The sequence below is a fragment of the Cyprinodon variegatus genome, unplaced genomic scaffold (genome assembly GCF_000732505.1).
Source record: "Cyprinodon variegatus isolate N-32 unplaced genomic scaffold, C_variegatus-1.0 Scaffold310, whole genome shotgun sequence".
In the NCBI taxonomy this organism is placed as follows: domain Eukaryota; kingdom Metazoa; phylum Chordata; class Actinopteri; order Cyprinodontiformes; family Cyprinodontidae; genus Cyprinodon; species Cyprinodon variegatus.
In genome coordinates, this window is record NW_015150763.1 from 934 (window position 1) to 24,858 (window position 23,925).

General features: G+C 38.6%; 3 protein-coding genes across 4 annotated transcripts in view; all 3 read right to left on the reverse strand.

Annotated features, from left to right (window-relative positions):
- Positions 1-461: 461 nt before the first annotated feature.
- Positions 462-6,676, reverse strand: LOC107090760 (ethanolamine-phosphate cytidylyltransferase-like). Its single transcript, XM_015384322.1, has 9 exons — positions 6,371-6,676; positions 3,294-3,382; positions 2,983-3,144; positions 2,493-2,644; positions 2,371-2,412; positions 2,133-2,271; positions 1,231-1,313; positions 934-1,011; positions 462-598 (listed from the first exon to the last, which is right to left on the reverse strand). The coding sequence occupies exons 1-9, from the start codon at positions 6,493-6,495 to the stop codon at positions 518-520; spliced, it is 951 nt and encodes a 316-aa protein (XP_015239808.1). The 5' UTR covers positions 6,496-6,676; the 3' UTR covers positions 462-517.
- Positions 6,677-7,774: 1,098 nt separating this feature from the next.
- Positions 7,775-14,562, reverse strand: sirt7 (sirtuin 7). The gene is made up of 10 exons (XM_015384298.1): positions 14,386-14,562; positions 14,125-14,262; positions 13,626-13,730; positions 13,485-13,555; positions 13,324-13,396; positions 13,142-13,240; positions 11,987-12,223; positions 11,673-11,753; positions 11,484-11,590; positions 7,775-9,346 (listed from the first exon to the last, which is right to left on the reverse strand). The coding sequence occupies exons 1-10, from the start codon at positions 14,488-14,490 to the stop codon at positions 9,133-9,135; spliced, it is 1,230 nt and encodes a 409-aa protein (XP_015239784.1). The 5' UTR covers positions 14,491-14,562; the 3' UTR covers positions 7,775-9,132.
- A 142-nt stretch (positions 14,563-14,704) lies between these two features.
- The window catches only part of LOC107090775, a 20,476-nt gene continuing 11,255 nt past the window's right edge, over positions 14,705-23,925 (reverse strand). The window contains exons 4-10 of one of the 2 annotated variants that reach the window (XM_015384343.1): positions 23,407-23,543; positions 20,365-20,463; positions 19,834-19,950; positions 18,246-18,347; positions 18,027-18,143; positions 16,708-16,790; positions 14,705-15,807 (exon numbers count right to left, since the gene is read on the reverse strand). In XM_015384343.1, coding sequence (XP_015239829.1) covers positions 15,708-15,807; positions 16,708-16,790; positions 18,027-18,143; positions 18,246-18,347; positions 19,834-19,950; positions 20,365-20,463; positions 23,407-23,543 — 755 coding nt within the window. In that variant the 3' untranslated portion in view covers positions 14,705-15,707. Of the gene's footprint in view, positions 15,815-16,707; positions 16,791-18,026; positions 18,144-18,245; positions 18,348-19,833; positions 19,951-20,364; positions 20,464-23,406; positions 23,544-23,925 lie in introns of both variants that reach the window. The other variant, XM_015384342.1, reaches the window with a different exon arrangement.

Below are 23,925 nucleotides of genomic sequence, written 5' to 3' on the forward strand. Positions count from 1 at the left end.
GTTTTAAGACAACATGCGGTAATTTATAAATGTTTTAAATCAGGTTGAGTCCCGATTAGCCAGCAGGTGGGTTCAGATCCGGACCACGGTCCGCTAATCCGTGACCTCTGCATTAAACCAAAGCCAAGAGTAACAAGTAACGTTTGTTGGAGATAATAACTGAGGATTTCAGGACTTTCAGTTTTCTTGGAGTTTACTCCAGATTAGTGGAGCATAAAAACTAAAAGCTGCCTCTCCATATTTGGTTCTGAAAATGCAAAGGAGACTTGAGCCAGAAGACCTGAGAGCTCTGAGTGGTTATAACACTGACAACAAGCCTGTGATAGACTTGCTGTCTACAAATCATTCAGTGATGCGGGAGCCGTGTCTTTAAGTAACTTTTTCTTTAATACAACCTTTCCAATAGAACTAAATATACAGTATTGACATCTAGAGGCTCCTATTGCCCCCTTCTGCCCCAGTCAGGCTGCTGAAATTCTCTCTATCTGAACAGATAAAGTAGGTCTTAGTAAACATTTTAGGAGAACCCCACCTTAAAATGGTCCAGCAGGTCCTTGCCTACAGCATAAGGAGCACCGATCACCACCTCAGACACATACTATACACAAAAAAAAACAAACGTCTTAAATTACAAAGCAAAGCTCAAACCAGATAATTCCTCAAATGTTAGAAAAAAAAACATTTTACTTTGTTGAAAAGCATTTATTAGAACTGATAGTAGAGCTACAGCACTTCATGGTGTTATAGTGGAACTGTGCAATGTTCATACAACTGATACTAAAACACAGTGCAGACTGCAAACAAAGACTAATTGTTCTTGGCTGACAAGCAGGAATGAAGGGAAGAGAGCCCAGTTCATGCTCAGTACTGGGAACATGACGGGCAGATATGTCACCAGCGCTAAGGAGTCAGTGAGTTTGAGTGGGAGCTCACCCGGCAGGCAAGGACGCTCAGGGTTCTCTCATGGATGTTCATGATGGGGTAGTTTTTTCCCTTGTAGCGATTCACTTCCTGAAGAAGATGAAGTAGAACTTGAAGGGTTACATATTAATATCAACCTGCAGCTGGGAATACCAGCAGAGCTAACAGGAAGTGTAAAAGTAAAACTGTGTCACAATCCTGGACGGCCTATATCTCCAAACCCAAACATAATCTGGAGCTACTCTTGCTGTAACTTGTCCCTGATCTGCCAAAAGAAGTGATAAGGGATGGAGGAGGGATTGAGTGTACCTGATCAAAGTGCAGACCAACAATAACATAAGCCCTCTCTGCCTGCTTATAAACCATCTCCAGAAAGTCAACGTGGCCGATGTCTGCAGGAGGTCTGAGGTCAAGGGAGCAACCAGAAGGGAACTTGTAAAGCAGTCCTATACGTGCAGAATAAGCAGGTGGAAACCAACGGATGGAAGCAAATGATCAACATGTTACTGGAAGAAGAAATATCTAACTTTCCACCAGTATAGATGGATGATTTAGAGGTCAAATTTGGAATGAAACTGGAACACAATATGTAGAACAATCGAGTTTTTGTAAAACGCAAAGCAGAAAAAGTTCATCATTAAAAGGTATTATTTCCTAAATCTTCCAATAATAATGTGTTTAAATTGGAAATATTATTTTTTATCAAACTGTGCTAAATTATAAAATACATTAAATCACAATCACTTATAAAGCCTGAAATGAGTTACAACAAGTTTTTAGTTTGTTTCTTCCATCTATTAGTCATAAAATTGAACAAAAAAACCTTTCTGGAAGAGAGAAACAGCTCTACTATCTGTTAGATCTCTTAAGGTATTGCAGCAGGTGACTTTTTTCATCTGTTCAAAAACATTTTTTAGTTACCACCAGCTTTTACCAGATGGTACGCTCTCTAACTCAATGTAATGATTGTGTAGATCTGGTTTGTTAAGTTGTGATTTGGATCCAGTTAACATAAATATACACAAACCATCCCCCATCCGCATGCATATAATGCCTCATTTAAATGTGGGCGAGCAACATGGGGGGAGAACTGTGAGCTCTGAAGGCCTCTTCCAGGAGCGGCTGTGCATCTGCTGCCTTCTAACAGAGTTTAAAGTAAAAGTTTATGAATACCTTTATTAACTGGCTTATTTTTTAATGATAAAGGATACGGAAAAGATCAAAGGCTCCAGCCACATAAATGATGGTGTCTCCAGGCTGAGGCTCTTTAGCTGAAGCAAACTGGATGATCTTCTGGGATGTTTGCAGGAACTGAGACACCCCTGTCCATGGGCTGTGGGCTGTAGCACCCTGAAGGCAGCAGGATATGCAGAAGTTAACAATAATGAAAGACTAATTCTATACAGATAATCACACATAATTATATTGAGAGAAATCATTTTTTTTCACCTTTCCAAAGTTGTCGGTGTGCTGCTGGTAATCTGTGTTATCCTGCAGGAAGATGAATACTGAATTAAAACCAGGATATAGAAACAGTGGTTTGCCTGCTAAACTCAGAAATGTAAGCTTACCATGTTGCTGTGGTGGGCTTTGGTCATTAGAAGCATCCGCCCCACCAGGTCGGTGGTGGAGACCCCCTGGGTGCGCTTACACTCTCTGTATCGCCCAGCCTGCTTCACCTCCGCATACGTGTCCTTACCGTCCACTGTTAGCGTGATGTCATCTGGAAAACATAAACATTTAAAGCATCGTCCATACAATAACCTGAAGTCCTTTCCAAAGGCATTTTACATCTATGAACTTCTTCCATTTTTATGACACAACCACAAACTTTAACATTCTTCCATTAGATCTAATCTGATAAAATATACTCGAAACTGTAAGAAAAAAAAGTTGTTGAGGTGCGGGATCCTACCTATTTTGTGCTGCTCTCTCACATTAACTAATACAATGCAGTAAAGTTTGTGGTTGAAACGTGACAAAATGTGTAAAGCTTCAGTATTAACAAAGAAGCTAAAATCTACAAAAAGGCGTTAATAAAAACTCCTTAAGCTGCCTCACCTCCATGCACACAGAAGTCACAGTTGTATTTATCCAGCGTTTCCAGCGTTGTGACATAAGGGGCCCCCTCCACTATCTCGTCCACCCACTTGATTGCACGCACCATCTTGTAGCGCTCTTCCTGAGTAAAAACCGGAGGGCCCTTGTGTTTGGAAATCTCCGCTTTAAAAACAAACATTTTGAGTCAGCTGTTTGTTACTGATATTTCAGCATCTTATGATCTAAACAGCATTTACAGGAAATTGAATTATAGGTATCGGATTTATCAATGGAAACACATTAGAAGATTGTCTCAAACTGTCCTGTCTTACCGTCCGTGTGCACCCCGACAATAAGGTAATCGCCCATAGACTTAGCCTGCCGCAGCTGGTTAGAGTGACCGTAGTGCACCATGTCGTAGCTATAGAAACAAGACATCATGAGTATGAAAAAAAGCTTAAAGAGGGCAGCTCTCAGGTCAAAAGATCAAAACTAACTAGCAGCCAGTGGGAGGCTGAGACAACAGCACCCCTGCTGTCATGTTTTCTTCTCTTTAGGCGACTATTATCTTTAAAATGTCCTCCAAACAAAGCTATTCAGCATCAGCCTAACAAGATAGAACATTCCCAAATGGATCTCCCGTTGTGTGCGGCTTTACTTCATTATCTTGTTTGTGATTTTTTATTTTTTTTTTACAAACCAAACTGGTGCTGATAAGTGATAAAGGTTACTGGGACTGAGGTAATGGCTGTGAACATCCTGTCTGCTATCAATGTGGCAGTGTTTATTTGATTCTGGTCACTCAGTAACTAAGGCGATTCAAGCTTCGCCGCACTGAACAGGAGACCTGATACGTTGGTGGCCAAATAAAAAAGGTAAATATGATCAGTAAGATTTTTTAGGCCATTATAAAAGGATGTCAGTTTAACAGGGTAGATGTGATTTAAACTGAAATACTAAAAGCATCACAGCTTTGAAGGAAAACAAATAAGCATCTTTTTAACTAAAGCTCTCTGTTAGTGCATGAAGGCCAGAGCTTGCTGGACTAATTACAATTTATCTTGGTTGCACAATCGACAATTAGGAAATAGACTTGGTGCTGTTCTCCTGCCCATCTTCACCATTTTTTATCGTTGAAGTTTAAGTCTTTCTGTTACTGAACCTTTCTGCCATATCTTTGCATATCCTGCAAATATTGACTTAAAACCTCAATGAGGGTTCTTTGAGCCTGATTTCAATCTTTTAAAGAAAAATTTGTTTTTAGAGGCGGATGCTCACTCCTTTTTTTTTTTTTTTTTTATGTGCCGACAGGGGGTTATGATTAAGGGTCATAATTAGGGCTGAAACAATTAATGGTGATTAGTCGATTATTGAAATAATTGTCAACTAATTAAATTATTGATAAGATAGTTGAATGGAGTTTAGAAACCATAAAACATGCCTCCAACTGATAGAGCAACCCAATTAGAGCAGTAAATATCTCAAAATTGTAAAAAAAAAAATATCTAGAAATTTAGGGAATTGTTTTAGAAAATTATAGCCTGATTTGTTGGTCAGTGCTGCAACATAGAAATGCAAAACAGAATATAAAGAAAACACTACAGTCTTTGCTCAGCACATCAGACAGTAATGATACCTTTCTAAAACAAAGTCAGTTTCTGCCCTGCAGCTGAGAAATTATGCAGAAATGAACAGGGCAGTAACACTTGTCTGAAAGTTTCTCTCCAAACAGCTTCTACCTGATTAGGTTTTTATAAATACAAAGATGCAATGAGCTTAGATGTGCACCTTTCCACCTCTATACCATTAAAATAGGGCATGATTTGCAGCTGCTGAATACAGGACTAAAAATCAGATGATAACTGATCAGAGAGATCTGATGGATATGCTGTTATTTGCAGCCAGTTTATCTGGGAAACAGATCATTTATGCTTTGGAACGATGACAGTGAGATTATAACATGAAAGCATTTAAAGATTTTATCTTTAAATTATTTTAGGTGGAAAGTGAAAGAATTTGAAGCAGCTTCAATGATCTGAGTTCGGTAAAGTTGGAAAGATATTCACAGATTCGGTCTTCCGTCATCAATAATTCTCACAAGAAACGTTGTTGAAACACAAATGCCGCTTCTTTCATGTCCTGATAGCACAGACTACGTACTACAAGAATCAAAAAGCGTTATTTTCGAGAAAAACAAGCCGTTCTCTGAGCTGGATGTATTACATTGATCTCTATGCACAGGCTGTGGCCAGGCGAGTGGTTAGGGACCGTCTGCAAATGGTAAAACAACAGCAAAACATTGCAAATAAAAATCAATAACTCCACTGCCATAAAGTGCAGAGACTCCAAAATCACCACACACACCAAGGGGCTCTTGGTGATCACACTACAACAGCTGGTTTGGAAAAATACACCTTTACTTTTTTTTTTTTAGAATTTTTTTGTTATCATTAACCATTAATATCATCCTATTTTAATCAATAGCTCTAACAATGTACAGTGCAGACAATCCAAAATCACCACGCAGACCAAGTGACTCCTGATGATAATACTAGAACAGCTGTTTTTGAAAAAGACACCTTTACTTATTTTTTAGAATTTTTTATTGTTATTAAGCATTAATATCATCCTATTTTGATCAATAGCTATGTGGTTATACAGTGCAGACTCTCCAAAATCACCACACACATCAAGGGGCTCTTGGTGATCATACTACAACAGCTGGTTTGGAAAAATACATCTTAACTTTTTTTTTGTTGTTGATATTATTAAGCATTAATGTCATCTTATTTTGATCAATAGCTCTAAGGCTGTACAGTGCAGACACTCCAAAATCGCCACAAAAACAAAGGGGCTCCTGTTGATCATACTACAACAGCTGTTTTGGAAAAAGAAACCTTTACTTATTCTTTAGAATTGTTTATTGTTATTAAGCATTAATACCATCATATTTTGATCAATAGCTCTATGATCATACAGTGCAGACAGACAGATGATAATACTACACGATCTGTAATTGTTTTACTTGAGATTTTTTGTTTATTTTTTATGTACCTGTCATTTATTTTATTGTATCTGTATTTAATGTATCTTTGCTGCCTCTTGGCCAGGACTCCTGGAAAAAGAGGTTTTTCCCTGGTTAAATAAAAATAAATAACTAATCTCGGTGACCAGAATATATGCAGAAGGAGGAGTTTAAGAAGTGACACTGCTTTGTTTATTCCTGAAAATAAAATAAATAAAATATTAACAACTGTTCTACTTCTGTCATTAACTGCTAAGTAGCATGCTAATGTTAGCATGCTAGCCAGCTGATAGCTCTCTTCTGCCCAGCTGGTTGTTTTTTTCCTCCAGATTAGCCCATGACAGGACAAGCTTTCCAACAGTTACCAAAACCACTCAGACTCACCATCCATCGCACCACAACCGGACAACCCTCTTCCTTTTCTCCGGGCTACGCGCGGAGGCAGCCGGCGTACTGCTGCCGGCTTCTTCGCTCTGATCCTTGGTACCGTGTTGTCCGTTTTTCATCATTTCTACCAGTTTACAAGGGATTCAATGTTTCAAGAACTGCTTTGACAGAAAAGAAAAAGAATCTAAAGTTTTATTTTTCTCTTTAGAATCTGAGCTGAAGGAATTAAAAACAAACAGTCTTCAACAGGTCGCAATCGGATCCTGGTGATCGGACTGAATGTCACTCAGCAGCGAGCAACGCCTTCGTCACACTGATCGGATGTTCTCAAGGTGACGCCCTGATTGCGCAATCCACCCAGAAGCGATTTAAAGAGACAGTAACAGCATTAATGCCATATGCGTTTGACTTCGTGCTAGTGATAAACTAACGCATTTGCACTAGGTGATGTAAATAACATGATCTAAAAGATCCTAAAACAGTTTAACTTTAACCTCTTTTTTTTTAAACCATACATATTTATTAAACAGAATTAAAGAGGCCCATTTTCATGGGCAGTTATAGACAAGGGCTGCATAATCTTTGCCCCTGTACCAAAGACAATACAAAATAAATGTATGGTGGATAAATTCAGCTCAGTTTATTTATATAGCACCAATTCACCACAATCATTATCTCAAGACACTTTATAGAGATAATGCATTGCATCTAGTCACCCATCATCTTGCAGGACAGGCTCCTCCTGGATGGGTTTGCAGTCACCATGTTTGCTTGCATTTTGTCTATGAATTTTCCGCAATTCCCCCTGAAGAGTGGTTTACGTTCAGCTTCTCTTGTTCTGAATCCCTAAAACTGAAAACACATTCAAGTGACAAAAATAAGCAAATAAATTATATGAGCTGGAACAGAAACCACTAATGGATCAATATTATTTTGTGGAGAATAAAAAAATTAAGTTGTTGCACTTTCAACTTCAGTTATACTATAGTAAAATCAATTTTCATTTGCCAGATCTTAAGTATCAAACAATGAGTATTATCCCTGAATGTTTTATTTATTTTTTTTTTCTGTGGCACCATTAAAAAACACTGGCCCCACCCTGGCCTACTGGTAAATTTGGTCTGGAATTACAACACATGCCATTTTTATTTTTTTATTATAGCAATCAGTCTTATAACAATCAGTCACTAAGTAGTATAGTGGAAACTGAAATAACATTTATGTAAAATTATGCTTCGAGGACAAAAATTGTGATAGGAAATTGTAGCACATATAATCTGCACTTTGATCTGTATGTCACAAATTTCTACAACCATCTATTGATGCCAACAAGCACATGTCCATCTATAATAGGCCAAGATAATATTTAGAAAAGAAAATTACAATAAACTCAAATAAGCATCAAGAGCCTTTAATATTGCGATTTTTGTAAAGCATTTAAATATCCTCCCCAGTGAGAGGGAAAAGAACAAAAACAAATGTAGTTAAACACTACACAGCAGAAATGAACCATTTGGACATTACATTTTAATACATACAGTTCAGGCTGGTACATATCCTAATGTTACAAACATTCCTGTGTGTAGATTTTTTACTTTTGAACAACAGGAAAAAAAAACATTTGAGCATCAAAATATCAAAATAAATAAAACATTTCAGATACAGTAGCACCTCTGGTGTTATTAAAGCAGGAGGAAATACAGTAAACATGTCTAATGATTTATTGTGTCTGATAAAAAAAATGCTTTACAAAATACAATGAAAAGTTTTTACATCACATCTTCCTGAGAAAAAATATTTAATTTAGCTGTTTAATGTCAAACTCAGATCTTTTCCTAAACCTCAGTAAACCAAAAAAGAAAAAAGTAAATCAACCATAGTAAACCTAATCAGTGAAAGTGATGGTAGGTTTGAATCACTGCCATGGAAGTAAACTAAAACACCACAAATAAACACCAGTTTTGTAAAAAATAAACTATAGCACAGCTTCCTATACAACTTAAAAAAAAATAAACAAATATATTTAAAATGTAGAAAATCAACCGCACAAAACTCACATTTTATGCTGATTTGCTTTTTCTGGAACATTCCATTGGGAAAAAAAAAATCTGACTTTTGCACATAATCATAGTTTTTATATATGAATACTAAGGTAATGCATACTTTGTATGGCAGTTCTAGAAGGAGAATAGCCTTCATCTAGCCAATCTCAATCAGCAGATAGCATTATTAAATCAAAAGCATGAAGGAAAAGCAAACATGTTGTAATGCATGCATTTGAAGGATACAGAGAGCAAAAAGTAAATCTTTTCCAAAATTATCCACTCAGACTAAATTAAGGTTCTGTGTATTGACGTAAAAAAAAGCTTTTTCTCTAGCCTCTTTTCAGTAATTTTAGGAGATTTCACCATTTACAAACTGTTTAAACTCTGTTTTATTAAATAATTTATCTGCCTTATAATCTTACAGCAGCTGAAGTAACTTAGAGAGTAGCAATGATTTAACCAGATCTGGTAGCTGCCATAAACAAGGTAGTATAAAAATAAATCTACTGCACAACAGGAGTTTTTCTAATGAATAAATGTTCAATAATATAACAGTGCAAAGAGCCTTCTGTTAATGCCCTCACTCATATGCATGATGCTCGTGTGTGTTTATCAATACCAGCAGCAACAGCTGCATCTCTTTCCTCATCAATAAGACAGGAATAATAATAATCACTGGTAGCACCTGACTGCTTCAGCTTCTCCATATATCCCTCAGTTATGAAGCTTTTTTTTTCTTGCTCTCCTGCCTTTGCTGTAGCCTCGACCGAACCAGCCGCCTTGCAGAGAAGTGGTTTCCTCCAAAGGTTGTTCATTCTTGGCTGTGGGGCCTGCCTGCTCATCAGGGGCCACCAAGACTTCACGCGTATGGCTTTGGATCTCCTCTGGGCCTAGAGGCGTAGCTAGATTGAAGATCGGGTCCTCTGCTCTGATGAGAAAATTTCACACAAGAAAAGCAGGGTGACAATCAGTGAAGCCATAATTTTTTTTTCTTTTTACCAAATTCTAACCTTTATATAGACATGCGTTTAAACTCATTCATGATCCTTTTCCATGTTAAAAATCTCAAAATGAATGAATTTCACTGGGATTGATGAATATAAACACATTTTAGAGCTTAAGGACAATGATAAGCAAAAAAAAAAAAAGCTATCTATATTGCACAGTGCATTTCTATTCAGTCCCTATTAAGTCTGGTTTCTCAAAATAAAATCTATCAACTGCCTTTCAATGGCATCCAATTTGTAAATGGTTCACCTGTGTGTACATTAATCCCAGTATAAATCCAGACACTGGTTATAGAACATTAGTAAAACATGAAAGCCAAGGATCAGAGCATAAAGGTCAAGGAAAAAGTTAATGTGTAAATGTATAGGTTATAAGACAATGTGCTTTGGATTAATCCTGGTTCTTATAGGAACCACCCTTTCTGGGGACCTAAAATGGTCAATGCACTTAGAAACTTCCTGCAGGGTTTCCACAGGAGGGGCTGATCATCTTCTGCACCAATGTGTTCATCCATCACTGTGTGGTTTGTCTCATTCACACAACAGGACCCGTCCAAAGTACAAACACTTAGTTAACAGAGAGAATAATCCAACCAACCTTCCCTCCATCTTGACCAAGTACGGCTATAGGGTTTAGAAAAAATCCAAGCTATTCAGACTTTTACCTCCAGGTCGGCACAAGCAAATTTACAAAACCATCCCAATCCAGCTTCCAGACATTTCCCCCCCACAGGCTAATCTGATAAGCACTCTGATCATTATCATGAAGTTTTGCACCAACCCGACCATTTCTTCCTTTTTGTATACATGCATAGGACATAGCACATATACACATCAACCAACACATTGTTATTGAACTGAACAGTATTATCCCAGAATAATCCCACAGCTCCGATGGATTAATCTGTTGACAGGACAACCAGTAGGCAAGAAGAAAGTCCCCATTAAAGAAAGCCAAATGAAATCCAGTCTGACTTGTTCCCTGTTTCCCCTATATAGGTTATGAAAAATTGCAAAGAGGGCGCTCTGGTCAAAGGAGACCTAGTTTGAACTTGAAATAATATCCTGAGCGCAGATAAAGCAGAAAACATCCTGAATGTCTTCATCTGGATTGGGGAAGCTGGTCAGAGTTGATGAGAAGAGGGATAGATCTTAATGCAGTGCAATATTTGAGAAAAAGAGAACATTAGCGGCTCCAAACAACACAAAACATCCAGCCAGAGCTACAATGGACCACAGCATATCTAGATGTTAAAATAGCCTGTTGATAGCTGAGACAAAAATATTTTTCTCTAAGGCTGCCAAACAAAACTGATGGAAATAGAACTGTTTTGCTAAAAGAAACCAGAAAAAGTTTTCAGCTTCTGGGAGTTCAAAGCTGACAAAAACGTCCCCTAAAGATCTGCAGCTGTGGTTAGCTTGATTCTTCCCTGCAGGGAAATTAGTTTGGAGTGTGATTTTAGCAGGGACTTCAATTAAAGACATAGAAACATGACATTAAGATGTTTCATTTATGGTTCCTTTTTACTAATTAATATTTTAATCACTTATGGTATAAAGGAAGTTCTATCCCATTTCTTAAAAATAGAGGAAGGTAGAACCATCTCCCCGAAGGAAGCAACTCAAATGAGTAGCTTAGAGGGTTTATATCATCTTCTATATTTAGTTTTGCCTTCGTCCTAACTATTTTTATTTGTTCCATGGTTGGCAGAGTGGGTGCTGAAAGTTTGCAGTTTTTGTCAAGAAAAGTTTTTCCTCTTCTCTACAGAACTGTTTTAATGTGGGACAGTGAAGCTGGTTCTAACTGGTTCTCACCAACTTCTTTAGATAACAAAAACCGATTTAAATATCCCTCCAACTTCATTAATCAAAAACTGACCCCATAAGTGTAATCCACATTAACAACCATTGAAATTAATGTTGGAATGAGAACCAGTTGAAGGGGTGTGAACGTTTGTTTACATTTACAAAGGGTTTAGTGTAAATGGTTAGTGGGCTTTACATCAGCACCATTCATTTCTGGACAGAACAACAATGTATTTCCTAAACAATCCATACCTGCTGTATTTAGGAATCTGAACGTTCAACTCCTCCATGAGCAGACTCATGACATTGTCACACTTGCCGTGAATTTTCAGTACAGCCAGATCATCCTTTGGTGTCCACTAAAGCAGAAACAGAAACCTAAGGTCTAACACAAATCAGCAAGACATGCATGTTAAGTACAAAACAGGCCTTTATCTGTACCTGGAGGTTCACAATGTAGAGTTTAGGCCGCTTGTTTGCAGGTCTATTCATGGACCATAAACAAGGGTATTTCTTTAGCACCTGTTTGATGAAGAGCAAAAAAGATCCATTTAGTAACATGTCAAAAATGTTTATGTAACACGGAAGCAGATTTGATCCTTTCTGGATAACAGAGATAATTCAGGACCAGCAAAGTGGGAATAGTATAAATACTGCAGCTGTATCACCTAATAAAAATCTGCTCACTAAGCTGTCCTATCTTATAGCCAGTACAAGTGTCACCTCAGAGCAGACCGTCATTCTATGAAGCCCACCTTCAGACTAGAGCCTAAGCAGAGTATAACATCGGCCTCTGTTGCAGCTTCTGCTGCTCCTTTCCAGTTCAGAGGCTGTTCCAGGGTTCCTCTCTCCCCAAAGTGCACGATCGTGTCTCTCAGCTCGCTGCCACATTGGCTGCATCTGCGGCCTGTGCCGTGGCGGTGCAGTGAAGTCCGCTCCGTCACGTCAAATAAACGTACAAACTCCCTGACAGGAGAACAGGCAGTGCACACCTGGAAATAGAGATGGTGGAGTCCACACTGAATATTTGGAAATAAAATCTGTATTAAAGTATCATATATCAACTTTCCATGAAAGGTTATTCAGGTTCGTAGATTCAAACAGACTGAATGTAGCCTATGGTTAATAAGAGTAAAGCTGGGTTTCCTAACTTTTCTATGCCACAGCCACCCATAGCGCATTAGCCTCTGAGTCGGGACTCCCTCTGCAAACTAATGGACAATGCTACATAATATGGAAAGAAAAATCAACCTTTAGGATGGTTTTCTTACTTTTATACATATTTTATACCTTATTTAGCATATGAATACTGAGATGTTTTCAGCATAATGAAAATAATAGAACAAAATAAAACAAACCTCACTGAAGTGTGTTTGTTTATTGGCAGCACTAGACTTAATGTCCGTTAGTATCAAACATGTCAGGATTAAAGGGCACAGGATGCCAACTGTCATCCAGTGAGGAAGACGATGCCACAGACCTGAGACAGGACCAGCATTAGCCCCGCCCACTGACCGACACTGAGCTTGCTCCTTTAAGAGCCTATTGAATATTTCAGATCAGACCAGGGATAAAGAGGCTGGTTGCTCAATAATCATAATTCAAAAGCTAGTTTAATTGCAACTATAAGTATTAATTATACATTTCCTAATTTAATGGCACATTTAATTGTTAAATGAGGTATTAAATAGATGCTACTGGGATATTTAGTGGTATATTATTATATGGTACTTTTTTTTTATTACATGGAACTTTTATATGTATTGCATTTCATAAAAAATGCAAACATTTATTTTGGGACATAAACTGAAGAAATAGTAAAAAACAAAAAACTATGTGACAGGAAAGTTTAAATAATTTTAGTTTTAAGAGAAAAAAAAAGAATTAAAGCATGGGTGGATAAGTGTAACCTCAATGAACATGTTCCCATGGAGCTCAGAAAGGGCTGAGCGAGGCAGACCGCTTCGCAGGTGAAGTCCATCACAGTTCTGAGAAACGACATGTTTCACCTGGGTGGAAAGAGGAAAACATTCAGAAGCTGCTGGAACAAAGTGAACAATTCTAACACATCATCGGTCGGCCTTTAAAATACCAGCTTCTCCTTATGTAGCTCCCTGATACACATGTGAGTTACAGTGGGCTCCGCTTTACTCAAGTCTGATGAACTGTCAGAGAAACAAAAAGAAAAAAACACATTAAACTCTCTAGATCTCTAAAAAGTGCCTTCAGTTTACATCAGCAGATAAAGCTCACCTTATGGCCTGGCCCTTCTGCAGCTGTGTCCACACACCGTTAGGACCTCTGTAGTCTGGGATAGAGGCTGCCTATAATCAAAGCCATTGTTACTTCTGTGAAACATTTAAAGAACATGGAAACAGATGGAGTCTGGCTTACTGTGCTGATTCCAGCTCCAGTGTAAACAACTAGGTGATTGGCTTGCTTTACTGCTGCAGCCAGCTGCTTGACTTTACCTTTCAACTCATTGGCATCATCGAATACCTGCAAACAGTGCATTAAGATAAATATGCTACAGACAGATTTATCTACACAAAGAAGACACTAAAGAGGGCATATATGCTCTTTGCGCAGTCACTAGGATCCACATGTTAGAATCTAAGCTGAGTGAAAGGCATTTGGAACTTTTACTAGAATGCTATTTTCCTTTAAGCAGCAATCTGTTGTTTAAATTCTGCAGTTTGATGTATTGTATGGTGCCTTACTTAGCCGCAATCAAGTATTTTAATGGCTTTAACTTTTACCTGATTATTGTAGAGGCCATTTAAGCCAGATATTTCTAACTTGCAGGAGAAATTTGAAAGAAAAAAAAGTTTTGTTTCTCCATTTGTTTGTTGGGAACCTATTATTCTAATTGTGCCTGGATCTAGTCCCTCACCTCCTCCTGCTTCCTCTTCAGCACATTTCTACGGATTTGCCTCCTGCAGAGCTCCTCCACGGCCTCTCTGTGAAGCAGCAGCGCCGCGGCCTCTTCCTCTGATCGTTCGGATTCGGGTTTCTTCAGAGCCCGTCCGACCTGTGGAGCAATTCAGAACAGCCTCGGCTTTACCGGCTGAACAAGACCGATTTAAAAACCCCGACTCCTACACCAGCCTCCCAATGCGACACGGCTCAAACTATTATTTTTTTTCCCCCTTACCAGCCGGAAAACCATTCTCTCTCTTTCGCGTTGCAATATTTTGGCTTTTTCCAACGCTTTCCTCTCCGCCCGAGAGGAATTCCCGGTCTCCGGGTCCTCTTCCATCCCGACTCCGGTTAGCTCAGCTGGCGACAAGCTAATCTATTCAAAACAAAGCGACCAAAAAGCAGAGGCGGACGTCGGCCAAATAAATCAACAGCACGAGGGAAGCAGCGCCCCCTGCTGCTGGGAGTGTGAAAATGTCCCTTGTTTCAGAAATCTCACAGCAAAAAGCGTAGTAAGAACCATATTTATTAACCACACATAAATAAATAACATACTTTAGAAAACAAGGATGTAAAATTGTAAAAGTTTACAAATATTGTTAAAAATCTGTAACAAATGGTACAAAATCTTAAGGCTACAGGTTGATATGTGAAGGTTCTGAGAGCAAAACTATGCTTAAACTATGAAAAATACAACACATCAAATGGTCAAAATGTGTCAATTATAATTTAAAATTAAATTTGTAATTCTAAAAATATGAAATGATTTCATGGTCCTATACTACAGTATAGAACCAAATGACAAAATCAATCATCTTTATCCAAAAAAGGCAGCGGGGGTGGAAAAACAATCTACATGCTGAAAAACCATACAGATAAAGTCTGTTTACTAAGATAGCGGGATATATTTTTAAACAATTGCACTGAAGCAACGGAACCATGAAGAAAAGGTGAAAAACACATTTACATCAACTTTAATATCAATATATCACTTTTACATGTAAAATATGTTATAAAAAATATATACTATACATTTACTGTCCCATTTATCTTATTGTAATATTTCTAATATGACAACTGGCACACCCTCCACATATTACCTGACTTTGATTGATGGCATATGACAACCTTTCTTTGTTTAGGACCAGTGCACTCAATAACTCTAAAATAGTAAAACTCAATTTTAGCAAAATGAGGTCCCTGAAGATGAGTGGATTCAGTTGAGATAAGAAAAAAATTCCCAATAAGTGTCCAATCGAGCCATAAATTAGGAGGCAAACTGTAAAAGTAGTAGATCTTCTTAACAGGTTGCATTTATTATTTTTGAACAGATGAAATGAAAAAGAATTTTACTGGAACAGCATCTCTATATCTGTGCCTCCAGGGGGACGGTCAGCAACGACATCCATTTAGAGTTCTCATCTAAAGTGTTTGTTGTATACCATTCATTCAGTTGGCTATGGGCATCGTTAGAGGAGCTCTCACTGGGGCCAATTAGGAAAGTGTCATCGAGGTCTAGATGAGTAAACGCTTTTGGGAACTCTCTGTTGATTTGCTTTAAACTGTCCTTGTTTTGTGTCCAGTGGTTTTTTTTGGTGGTGGATCCAGACTTTTGGCCGGTCTGCACCGCCCTCCTGTGACATTCTGCAGCCTTATCCTGAATCCTCGTAAGAGAAAAGACGATTTTATGAGCTGAACATGTTTATCACTGAAGCCACAGACACACTGAAGTCCTTAGAACACAAAGATTCTACATGCGGTGCCAGAATTTTTCCATCCGTTTCAAATATTCATCTTTCAATTTGACTACATTTATTCAGTGGGAGAAAAGAGCCCATTTTATAAAGTCAGTGCAAAATCAGTGGTAGCACAAATATTTAAATTTTTTGTCTATACTAGTTCTATTATGGCAGAACTTTGTCTTCTCTAGTTACATTTTACAAGAGTAAAACTACAAAACAACAAGTCTTTACACAACTCTACGTTGATTTAGGTACGTTTTGGATCATTTTTTGCAATAAGACACGATTGCAACCTGGTTTCTGGTAGAGTACACCAGCTTTGTGATTCAATGTCCTAATTTTAAGGTTTCCTTGGGCAATGGACTTTTATCAAGGTTCATGAGATAGCGGAAAAGAAACAGGCCTACAAAATCATAGATCATTCACTTCATCTGTTTAATAGCTTATCCTGTCAAATCAATCTAGTTTTTTTTAATGATGATGATGGGAGGACAAAATAAGAGTTTTCTGGCACATCCACACAGCATATTGACATGTAGATGGCATCTAAAGGTTGCAATGGAAACTTTTTGTCAGAAAAAAACGTGTATGCAACCAGATTAAACTACATTTAAAAAAAAAATCACATAACAAGACTAGGCCCTTTTACATTTAAGTTTATATCCACTGAAAAAAAAAATGTAATTAAATCTTAGAAAGAAATCCATTCTGATTATACGCCTGCAAGAAACGACAGGTGTATTTTGAGGCTTTCTTTTTTCACACGTCTATAAAATACATCTTAGACTGATGGCACTGATGGAGTGAAAACTCACATCCTTTCTCTCTTCCTCTCCAGGGATTTCTGTGTGGCCGCTGACAGAGAGCACTTTCCTCGGGGATAACCTGCAGGTCCTTTCTAAAAGTGAACAAACACATACAGATACAGGCATTAACAGATAAAGGATCGTTCAGGACATAACCAATTCATTCTAATCCTGGAGGTGTTTAGTGGGGAGATAAACCATGTTTGGTCAAACAAAGTACTTCATTAAGCTTTTGTTACCTTGTTCAACAGGTCTGACACACTTCTGCTGCCTCCCTTTACTTATGACCCTTCCACATCTTTGCAGAAAAGATGCTGTAAGTACGTTAGCGATGCTTAAATGTTCTGTTAGGGTTTCTTTACAACCACCTCTATCTGTAGGGCTTCCAATTTGTTTAAAGAACCATCTGTTATTTCCATGATTTTCCATGAAATTCAATGCTTGTGCAGACTTTTAAAAATAATGTAGGATGTTAAAACATCAGATCTGTACCTCTAATGTGAATAATGCCAGCGTTCAGCTCCTTGGCTAAAGTACGTTCAAAATCTAAGGAATCAGCTTTATTGTCCAAGAGTATGATCACAAACAAGTTGTTTAGAAATGCTCAACACAAACAGACATTCAATTTAAAAATATATACTACAAAGAAAAGCTAAGTGGAGATCTGAAATTGACCACATAATCCTGCATAATACATGTATCTCTAAGCAGAACACAAAATATTTAATCTGCTGTTTAAATGTAAGTCATCCAATTAATCGATTATTAAAATAATTGTCAACTGATTTAGTAATTGATTAATCATTAATTGGAATATAGAGAATCTGCCATTATCAGACAGAGCAACTCTGTCAAAACAGTGGTTATACTAAATTATACAAATTTTCTATTCAAGATGGAAAACCTTTTGTCCATCAAATGCTCTATCCAGAACTCCTCAATGGACAGTTTTCACTTCAGCTGGTTTAAATTCTGTAGATTCTTCTTTAAGGAACATTTTTGAAATCTGATTATTAAACCATTAATATAAAAAGTAATCAACATATTAATCAATTTGTAAAATAATTGATAGTTGCAGCCCTAGTTGGTTTTATTAAAAAATCAAATCAATAAAAATCAAGTCCTGGTATAAAACAACACGGATTTAAACTCTGTGACCTTTTTTCTTTTGGTAAACTAACAGAATATCCAAGCCATAATACACTTTCATTCCATGCTAGTTTTATTATTGACCCAGATGGTGCAGAGTCACCTGTTGTGCAGCTGCACCTCATTCTCCCACCCCAGGATTTACTGCACACTGAGAAGTCCGTCTGTGGGGAGATTACCTGCCGTCTGAGCTGCTTCTCCCTGGCCAGCTCTCTGTCCCAGCTGATCAGCTGCATCTGCTCTCTGGCTGACAGACTGAAGAATATGTCGTAAACCTCGTAACGGGCGGCCCGCAGCTGGAGGGCAGAGACAATTAAAAGGCAGACGATGGTTTTAATGATCACCCCATAATGGTGCTAGTTAACAGATGTCTTTACGGCATGCGTTTGTGTTCACACCTGCAGAGAGACTCTCTCCTGCAGTAATAATTCTTGCCTACTACAGTGCTCTCCTCTGGCAGTGACCTGCTGCTGGAGGGTCTGCAGGAACTGCTGCATGTCCTACAAACACACAGAGACAAAGATATATACATATATATATATATACACATAAAAATACACACACACACACACATATATAATGACAATCAAAAATATTCACACAGCCGGACCTTTCTCTATTGTGTTTCTTCTTAGAACCAAAACCTCTGATGTGTTTCCTTTTGGTTTTAAAGCGATAAGGTCAAAACAGGATAGTTGATGATAGTTAATCAGTAGAACAATAACAACATTTTCACAGTGAATATGAAACTGCAAATGAAAGTCTTTGCAAATACCTTTAGAATCTGCCTACTTTACCAAACAGCACCATGAAGACCAGGGATTCGAGCATGCAGGCCAAAATGGAAGACGTGGAGAAGTTTACAGAGAGATTAGGTCATAAAATTACACCCCCCAGAGCTCTGTTCAGTCCATCATTTTGAAAGAATAGCACAGATTAGGGTATCAACACCTAAACCCACATAAACTAAAAGGCAGAGCAAAGAGAGCAATAGTCAGAGAAGCAGTAACTCGGCCAATGGCAGCTGGAGGAGCTGCAGAGATTCAAAACTCAGGTCTGGGAAACTGTTGAAAAGATTTCTACTCTGTTCATTATGGGAGAGAGCAGAAAGTACCCGCTGAAGGAAAACCAGAAGAATTTTCATTATTATTAGGTTAATAATAATCATGCGGAGTAATGTCACATGTTTTAAGGATTATTCTTTACTCTTCCAGATATGGTTGTGAGTTTATGTTTACCCTGTATGATCTGAACTTGTGTTTTTTTTAATGTTTTTTTTGTTGAGTTTTTACAGCACTAGTTGCTTGTTTTTATGGACAGTAGGCTGACAGGAAAGGGGGTATGACAGAGGGGGAGAGACCTGCGGGAAAGGACCACAGGCCGGATTCAAACCCGGGTCGCCCACGGCGAGGACTAAGGCCTCCATACATGGGTCTTGTGTGCTAACCACTGCGCCACCAAAGCATGCCCCTTTAAAATGTTATGTTATTACTTTGTTGTTGTTGACAAAATATATATCTCCAATCTTTTCTATAAAAATCTATGCAATAACTCTTGGTCATTATTAATAATCAACTATTTAATCCGTCTGTTAATAATTTGACTTTTCAAATCATTTTACGACTTGCGTCTTTAGTGGTTAAATGTCTGTATCTCTGTTTTCAACATCTATAAAGTCTTTTGATTTAATCATGACTGGATCAAAATGAATCTAATAATAATGCTTGCTAGATTGATTGATTGAAAAACAAGAAGGTGCCCTGGTCAAATGATACCAAACTTAACAGTTCCACCTAAAAATGTAAAACTCTCTAAAAAAGATGCACTAAAGTTTCTGTATGTGCACTGATAAAATGTGAAAACAATAAGGATGCGATTACTCCTCACACTTTTGACGAGAAATATACTTTTGAATATGTTGTAATTCCTAATATGTTATTGACAAACAAAGATGATGCAGATGACAGATGTTGCTGTATCACCCACCCTGACAGTTCGGACCAGCTGCATCACCCTCTCTGTCCTCAGCAGCCTCCGAGTTAGAAAACCCTTCACGGTTGCAGCCAGCAGGGGGCGGCAGCGCTGCAAGAGCGGGCTTGGATGCTGATGAAGGGAGAGAGAGAAAAGGGGGCAGATAATGATGAGCAGAGGGGAAGACAGAGGAGAATGCTAATTCCATCAATGACAACCAATTAATTTCCTCCTCAGCATCTCAAGGTCCTTTTGTTGGCATCTGTTCGGAGCGTCGGAGCAAGTAGACTCCTGGCTCATCATTAGAACGGAGAATAATAAACACAATAATGTAGGCAGCGGATGTGCTGTCACTCACTTGTTGATTCAAGAGCCGCGGCTTTGAGGGGTCATGTTTGTTAAACAAATGAAGTCTAACTGGAGCTCTGGCTGCTGAATATATCAGCACAACAGCACCTGATTGATGCTGATTAGGTTCAAAATATATAGATGCTGATCAGAAGAGATAAAAGGTGGAGCAGGATGAGATACCGCCTATGTTAATACCTGAGACAGGTTGTAGAAGGTCATTGTGTCCCCAAACCGAGAGCCTGATGTGGAGCAGGGAGACGCGTCCTGCAGGAGACGGTAAGATGCTGCCAACACCTGAGACGGACAGACGGAGAGAACAAATATGAGGATGGTGGTGTGTGTGCAGGCACAGGTGTGTATGTCTGCCAGAAGACAAGAGTGGAAAATATTGAATTGGAAAGGACAGCAAATGAGGCAGGAGGAAAAAATTAATTGAGGGTAGAGAATAAGACAGAAGGGGAGCGGCGGGGCTCAGAGGGAAGAAGGATGAGACGCGGACGGAGGAGACCAGAGCCATCCAAGAAATTAATACAAACAGACAGTAAGAACAATGTTGGAGGTGGTGTAGTATAAAAACAAAGACAGGGAGAGAATAAAAAGGAGAAGCAATCATTAGTGGTGGTACTCAGTGGGACGATCTGGCACTTCACCACAGACGCTCATGAATTAAACAAATTATCGTCTTCTTTTCTGTGTCAATTCCCTGGATCCCCCTCCACCCTCTGCCGGAGAGTCCAGCCAGCTCACTCTCATCGCATCGCGGGCGACGGAGGGGAGCCAGAGAGAAGTCTCCTTATCAAGCAGCTTATGTTAATTATATTGTTGTTAAGGATACATAAATTAAACAGAGCCCATAATTAACAGGGCGAGGATGCCGGCCAAGTACAAATATACAGACACGGCCTACAGAACCGGGAACAGGCTGCCAGAGAACGGCGAGCGTCCTTGAAGCCTTGCATGGTCACACACACACACATTATGACCTGCTATTCTTACGAGGACTTTACGTCGACTTCTATTTAATTCTACAGCCTAACCTTCACCCTAATCCTAAACTCAATCCTTAGTCCAAAGCCTAACCCCCTACCGAAGAAGAGGACATCTGTGAGTCCCATAAAATAGAATTCCTTATTTGCCTTACTGTCCTCACAAGGTGCAAAATACATCACCACATACATACCTCCCCCCCATACACACACAAACACACCGACAGGCAAACCTGTCTTTTAAGGATGTAATGAAACATTTATGATAGAATCCCCCTTTTCTCCAGACTGGGGGAGAGTCTGAAGGTCTCCTGTAATGAGCAGACGTCTGCAGTCTGGCCACGACCCAGGAGCTCACTAACAGGGAGGTTGATAACTTGTGTGTAAATGTTTGTGTGCTCCGAGTTTCAGGAGAAATATTAGCAGCAAGCGTTATTATTCTTCAGAAAAAAAGTCAGAAATGTATAAAAGGCTTTGTTTCTTTCCAGAAGACAAAGTGATGATGAGCCAGGCGTTGATTTATAATTCCTGAGAGGTGACTTTGGGTTAGGCGAGAACCCTGGGCAGGGTGAATTATTGGTGCGGTTCTGGCATTACGCTGCACAGAATCTGTACAGCAATAGGTGATGCAACCCAATGCAAGAGGAAAACCAATAGGAGTAAGCTGTGCTGCTGCTACAACACCGGACCTCAGATAAATGTTTTACTGTTGCAGAAACATTCGTTCACAGCCTCGGAAGAGAAGAGTTTCAAAAAAACCCAACAAGATTGTAAACTTTTCAACCTAATCATGTATCCATCTATTTACCCATCCTTTCATTGTAAGGTATACATAGAAGAGGGAAGGCAATATGAATTTAAACTAACTCTTCTCACTAGTCACTAAGGATGTCCCGATGTAACTATTTTAATTCTGATACAATGCTAATATTTCAGGTTACAGTATCAGCACAAATCATACATACTTTTATTACTCAAAAATCAACTTTTCAAATATTAACTTTACCTGTATTCGTTAATTACATGTTCAGTAAGCTTTGCTCAATGAGAATCTGGTGGGCATTACCATTAAACTGAAAGTGGGTCTTCAAACTCATCCTTTTCATTCTTCATATCCAGTTACATATAACAGAAGAGCAGCCTGGTTTCAATAGGAACATAAAACTCTACTTATTCTCTAATAAAATAGTTTTTATTGCAATCAGCAGCTGGATTAAAGGCAAATAGAGCTTTGAAACTCTTTGCAGGCTTAAAAAGGTTCTGTTCTAACAAAAGATTTGTGTGATTCTCTACCTCAAAATGAATTTGGTTTTACATTTCTTCGCCTCCTGTACGACAGGGGTTGAACTGTGAGAAGTGAATCCACTCTGTGTCTTCTCTAACTAATGGCCTCCTGTTTATGACCTGTTTGACAGTATAGGTTTCCCATTGGACTGTTTAAAATCTTCCTCGCCTCTGCTTGTCCTCTCATGAATCATGCTCATAAAAGGGCTGCAATATTAAAGCAATCAAAACTTGAAAATTTGACTTCTTAGGGCACATGATTTGATCCCTATGGTAGCTCATAAAGAAATGAAAAAAGCTGATTTAAATGTAACTTCTTTCCACATGGAAAGTCTGCACATCCCACATTATTTATATGGTTGGTTTTTTTGTTGTTGTTGTCTTTAAAGGAAAAAGAGGTGAATGACCTGCTTTGTTTTTACTCATAAAACATTGCAGGATTCTCACACAACTTACATGACTTGACGTTGAAAGCGCATATTTTATTTTAGGTCCTACAAATGAAAGAAGAATTTTTAAATACAGGATTAGACACCAGAAAGGCCAGACCCTTTTTTTTGTTTTTTTTTTCAGTTGTTCAGGCAAAAACCTGTAATCTTACTAAGGATGAGCTGATTAAAAACAAATCCTGGCCGATAACGATATCTGATTTTAATATAGCGGGTGTGGCAAACAACTGATACTTATAGATTATATAATATCTTTCCAGTTGGACTCCATTAAAAACCAAACAAAGTGGTGTCATTGCTGCTCTGCTTCAATTAAACCGTCACAATCTTGAGCCACACCACAATCATTGTCACATGACCAAACAGATACCATTCCACTCTCCTCCCACTCCTGCAACAAAAACAAGGACTACATGGAAATAAACAGTGGTTGTTCACACTGAAATTCTTAAAAATGACAGAAACCTGCAACTATTAATCTTTAAATCATACCCACAATAATTCAATCAATGTCTCACCTGTAGAAGTTCTTCCTGCTGCTTCCTGTGCTCCTCTTGCAGGGCTCTGACTTGAGCAGCATGGATCCGTTTCAGCTGTTCTTGCTTACATATCAGTTGCTGCTTCTTCTGAATGCCTTCAGACCGTTGCACCGCAGCTGAACATAAGCACAAACAGGTAAGGAGAAAAAAGAAAAAATTATCCGATGCAACTGGGGACTAACTGGCAATAATCAGTGAAGGCACTAAATAAAATGATCTCACCAACAAGAACCACAAGAGTGTTGTTGTCACTGAGACGGAGCGAAGACAAACCAATTAGCTAAATGAAAACCCCAGCACAACTGTGAGCAGCTCTTTGAAAGGGAACTGCATTTTCAATGAACTGTCTAACACACCTGCTGTTCATTCAGGCTGCATAGAAGCAATAAAGAGTCAAACCTTCAGTGGATAACGGGAAGGCTGAACAGATCAGGGCTTAAACTTAACCAGATGAAAGTGCGCATTCAGCGTCTGCTATTGATAATGCAAGCGTAGAAG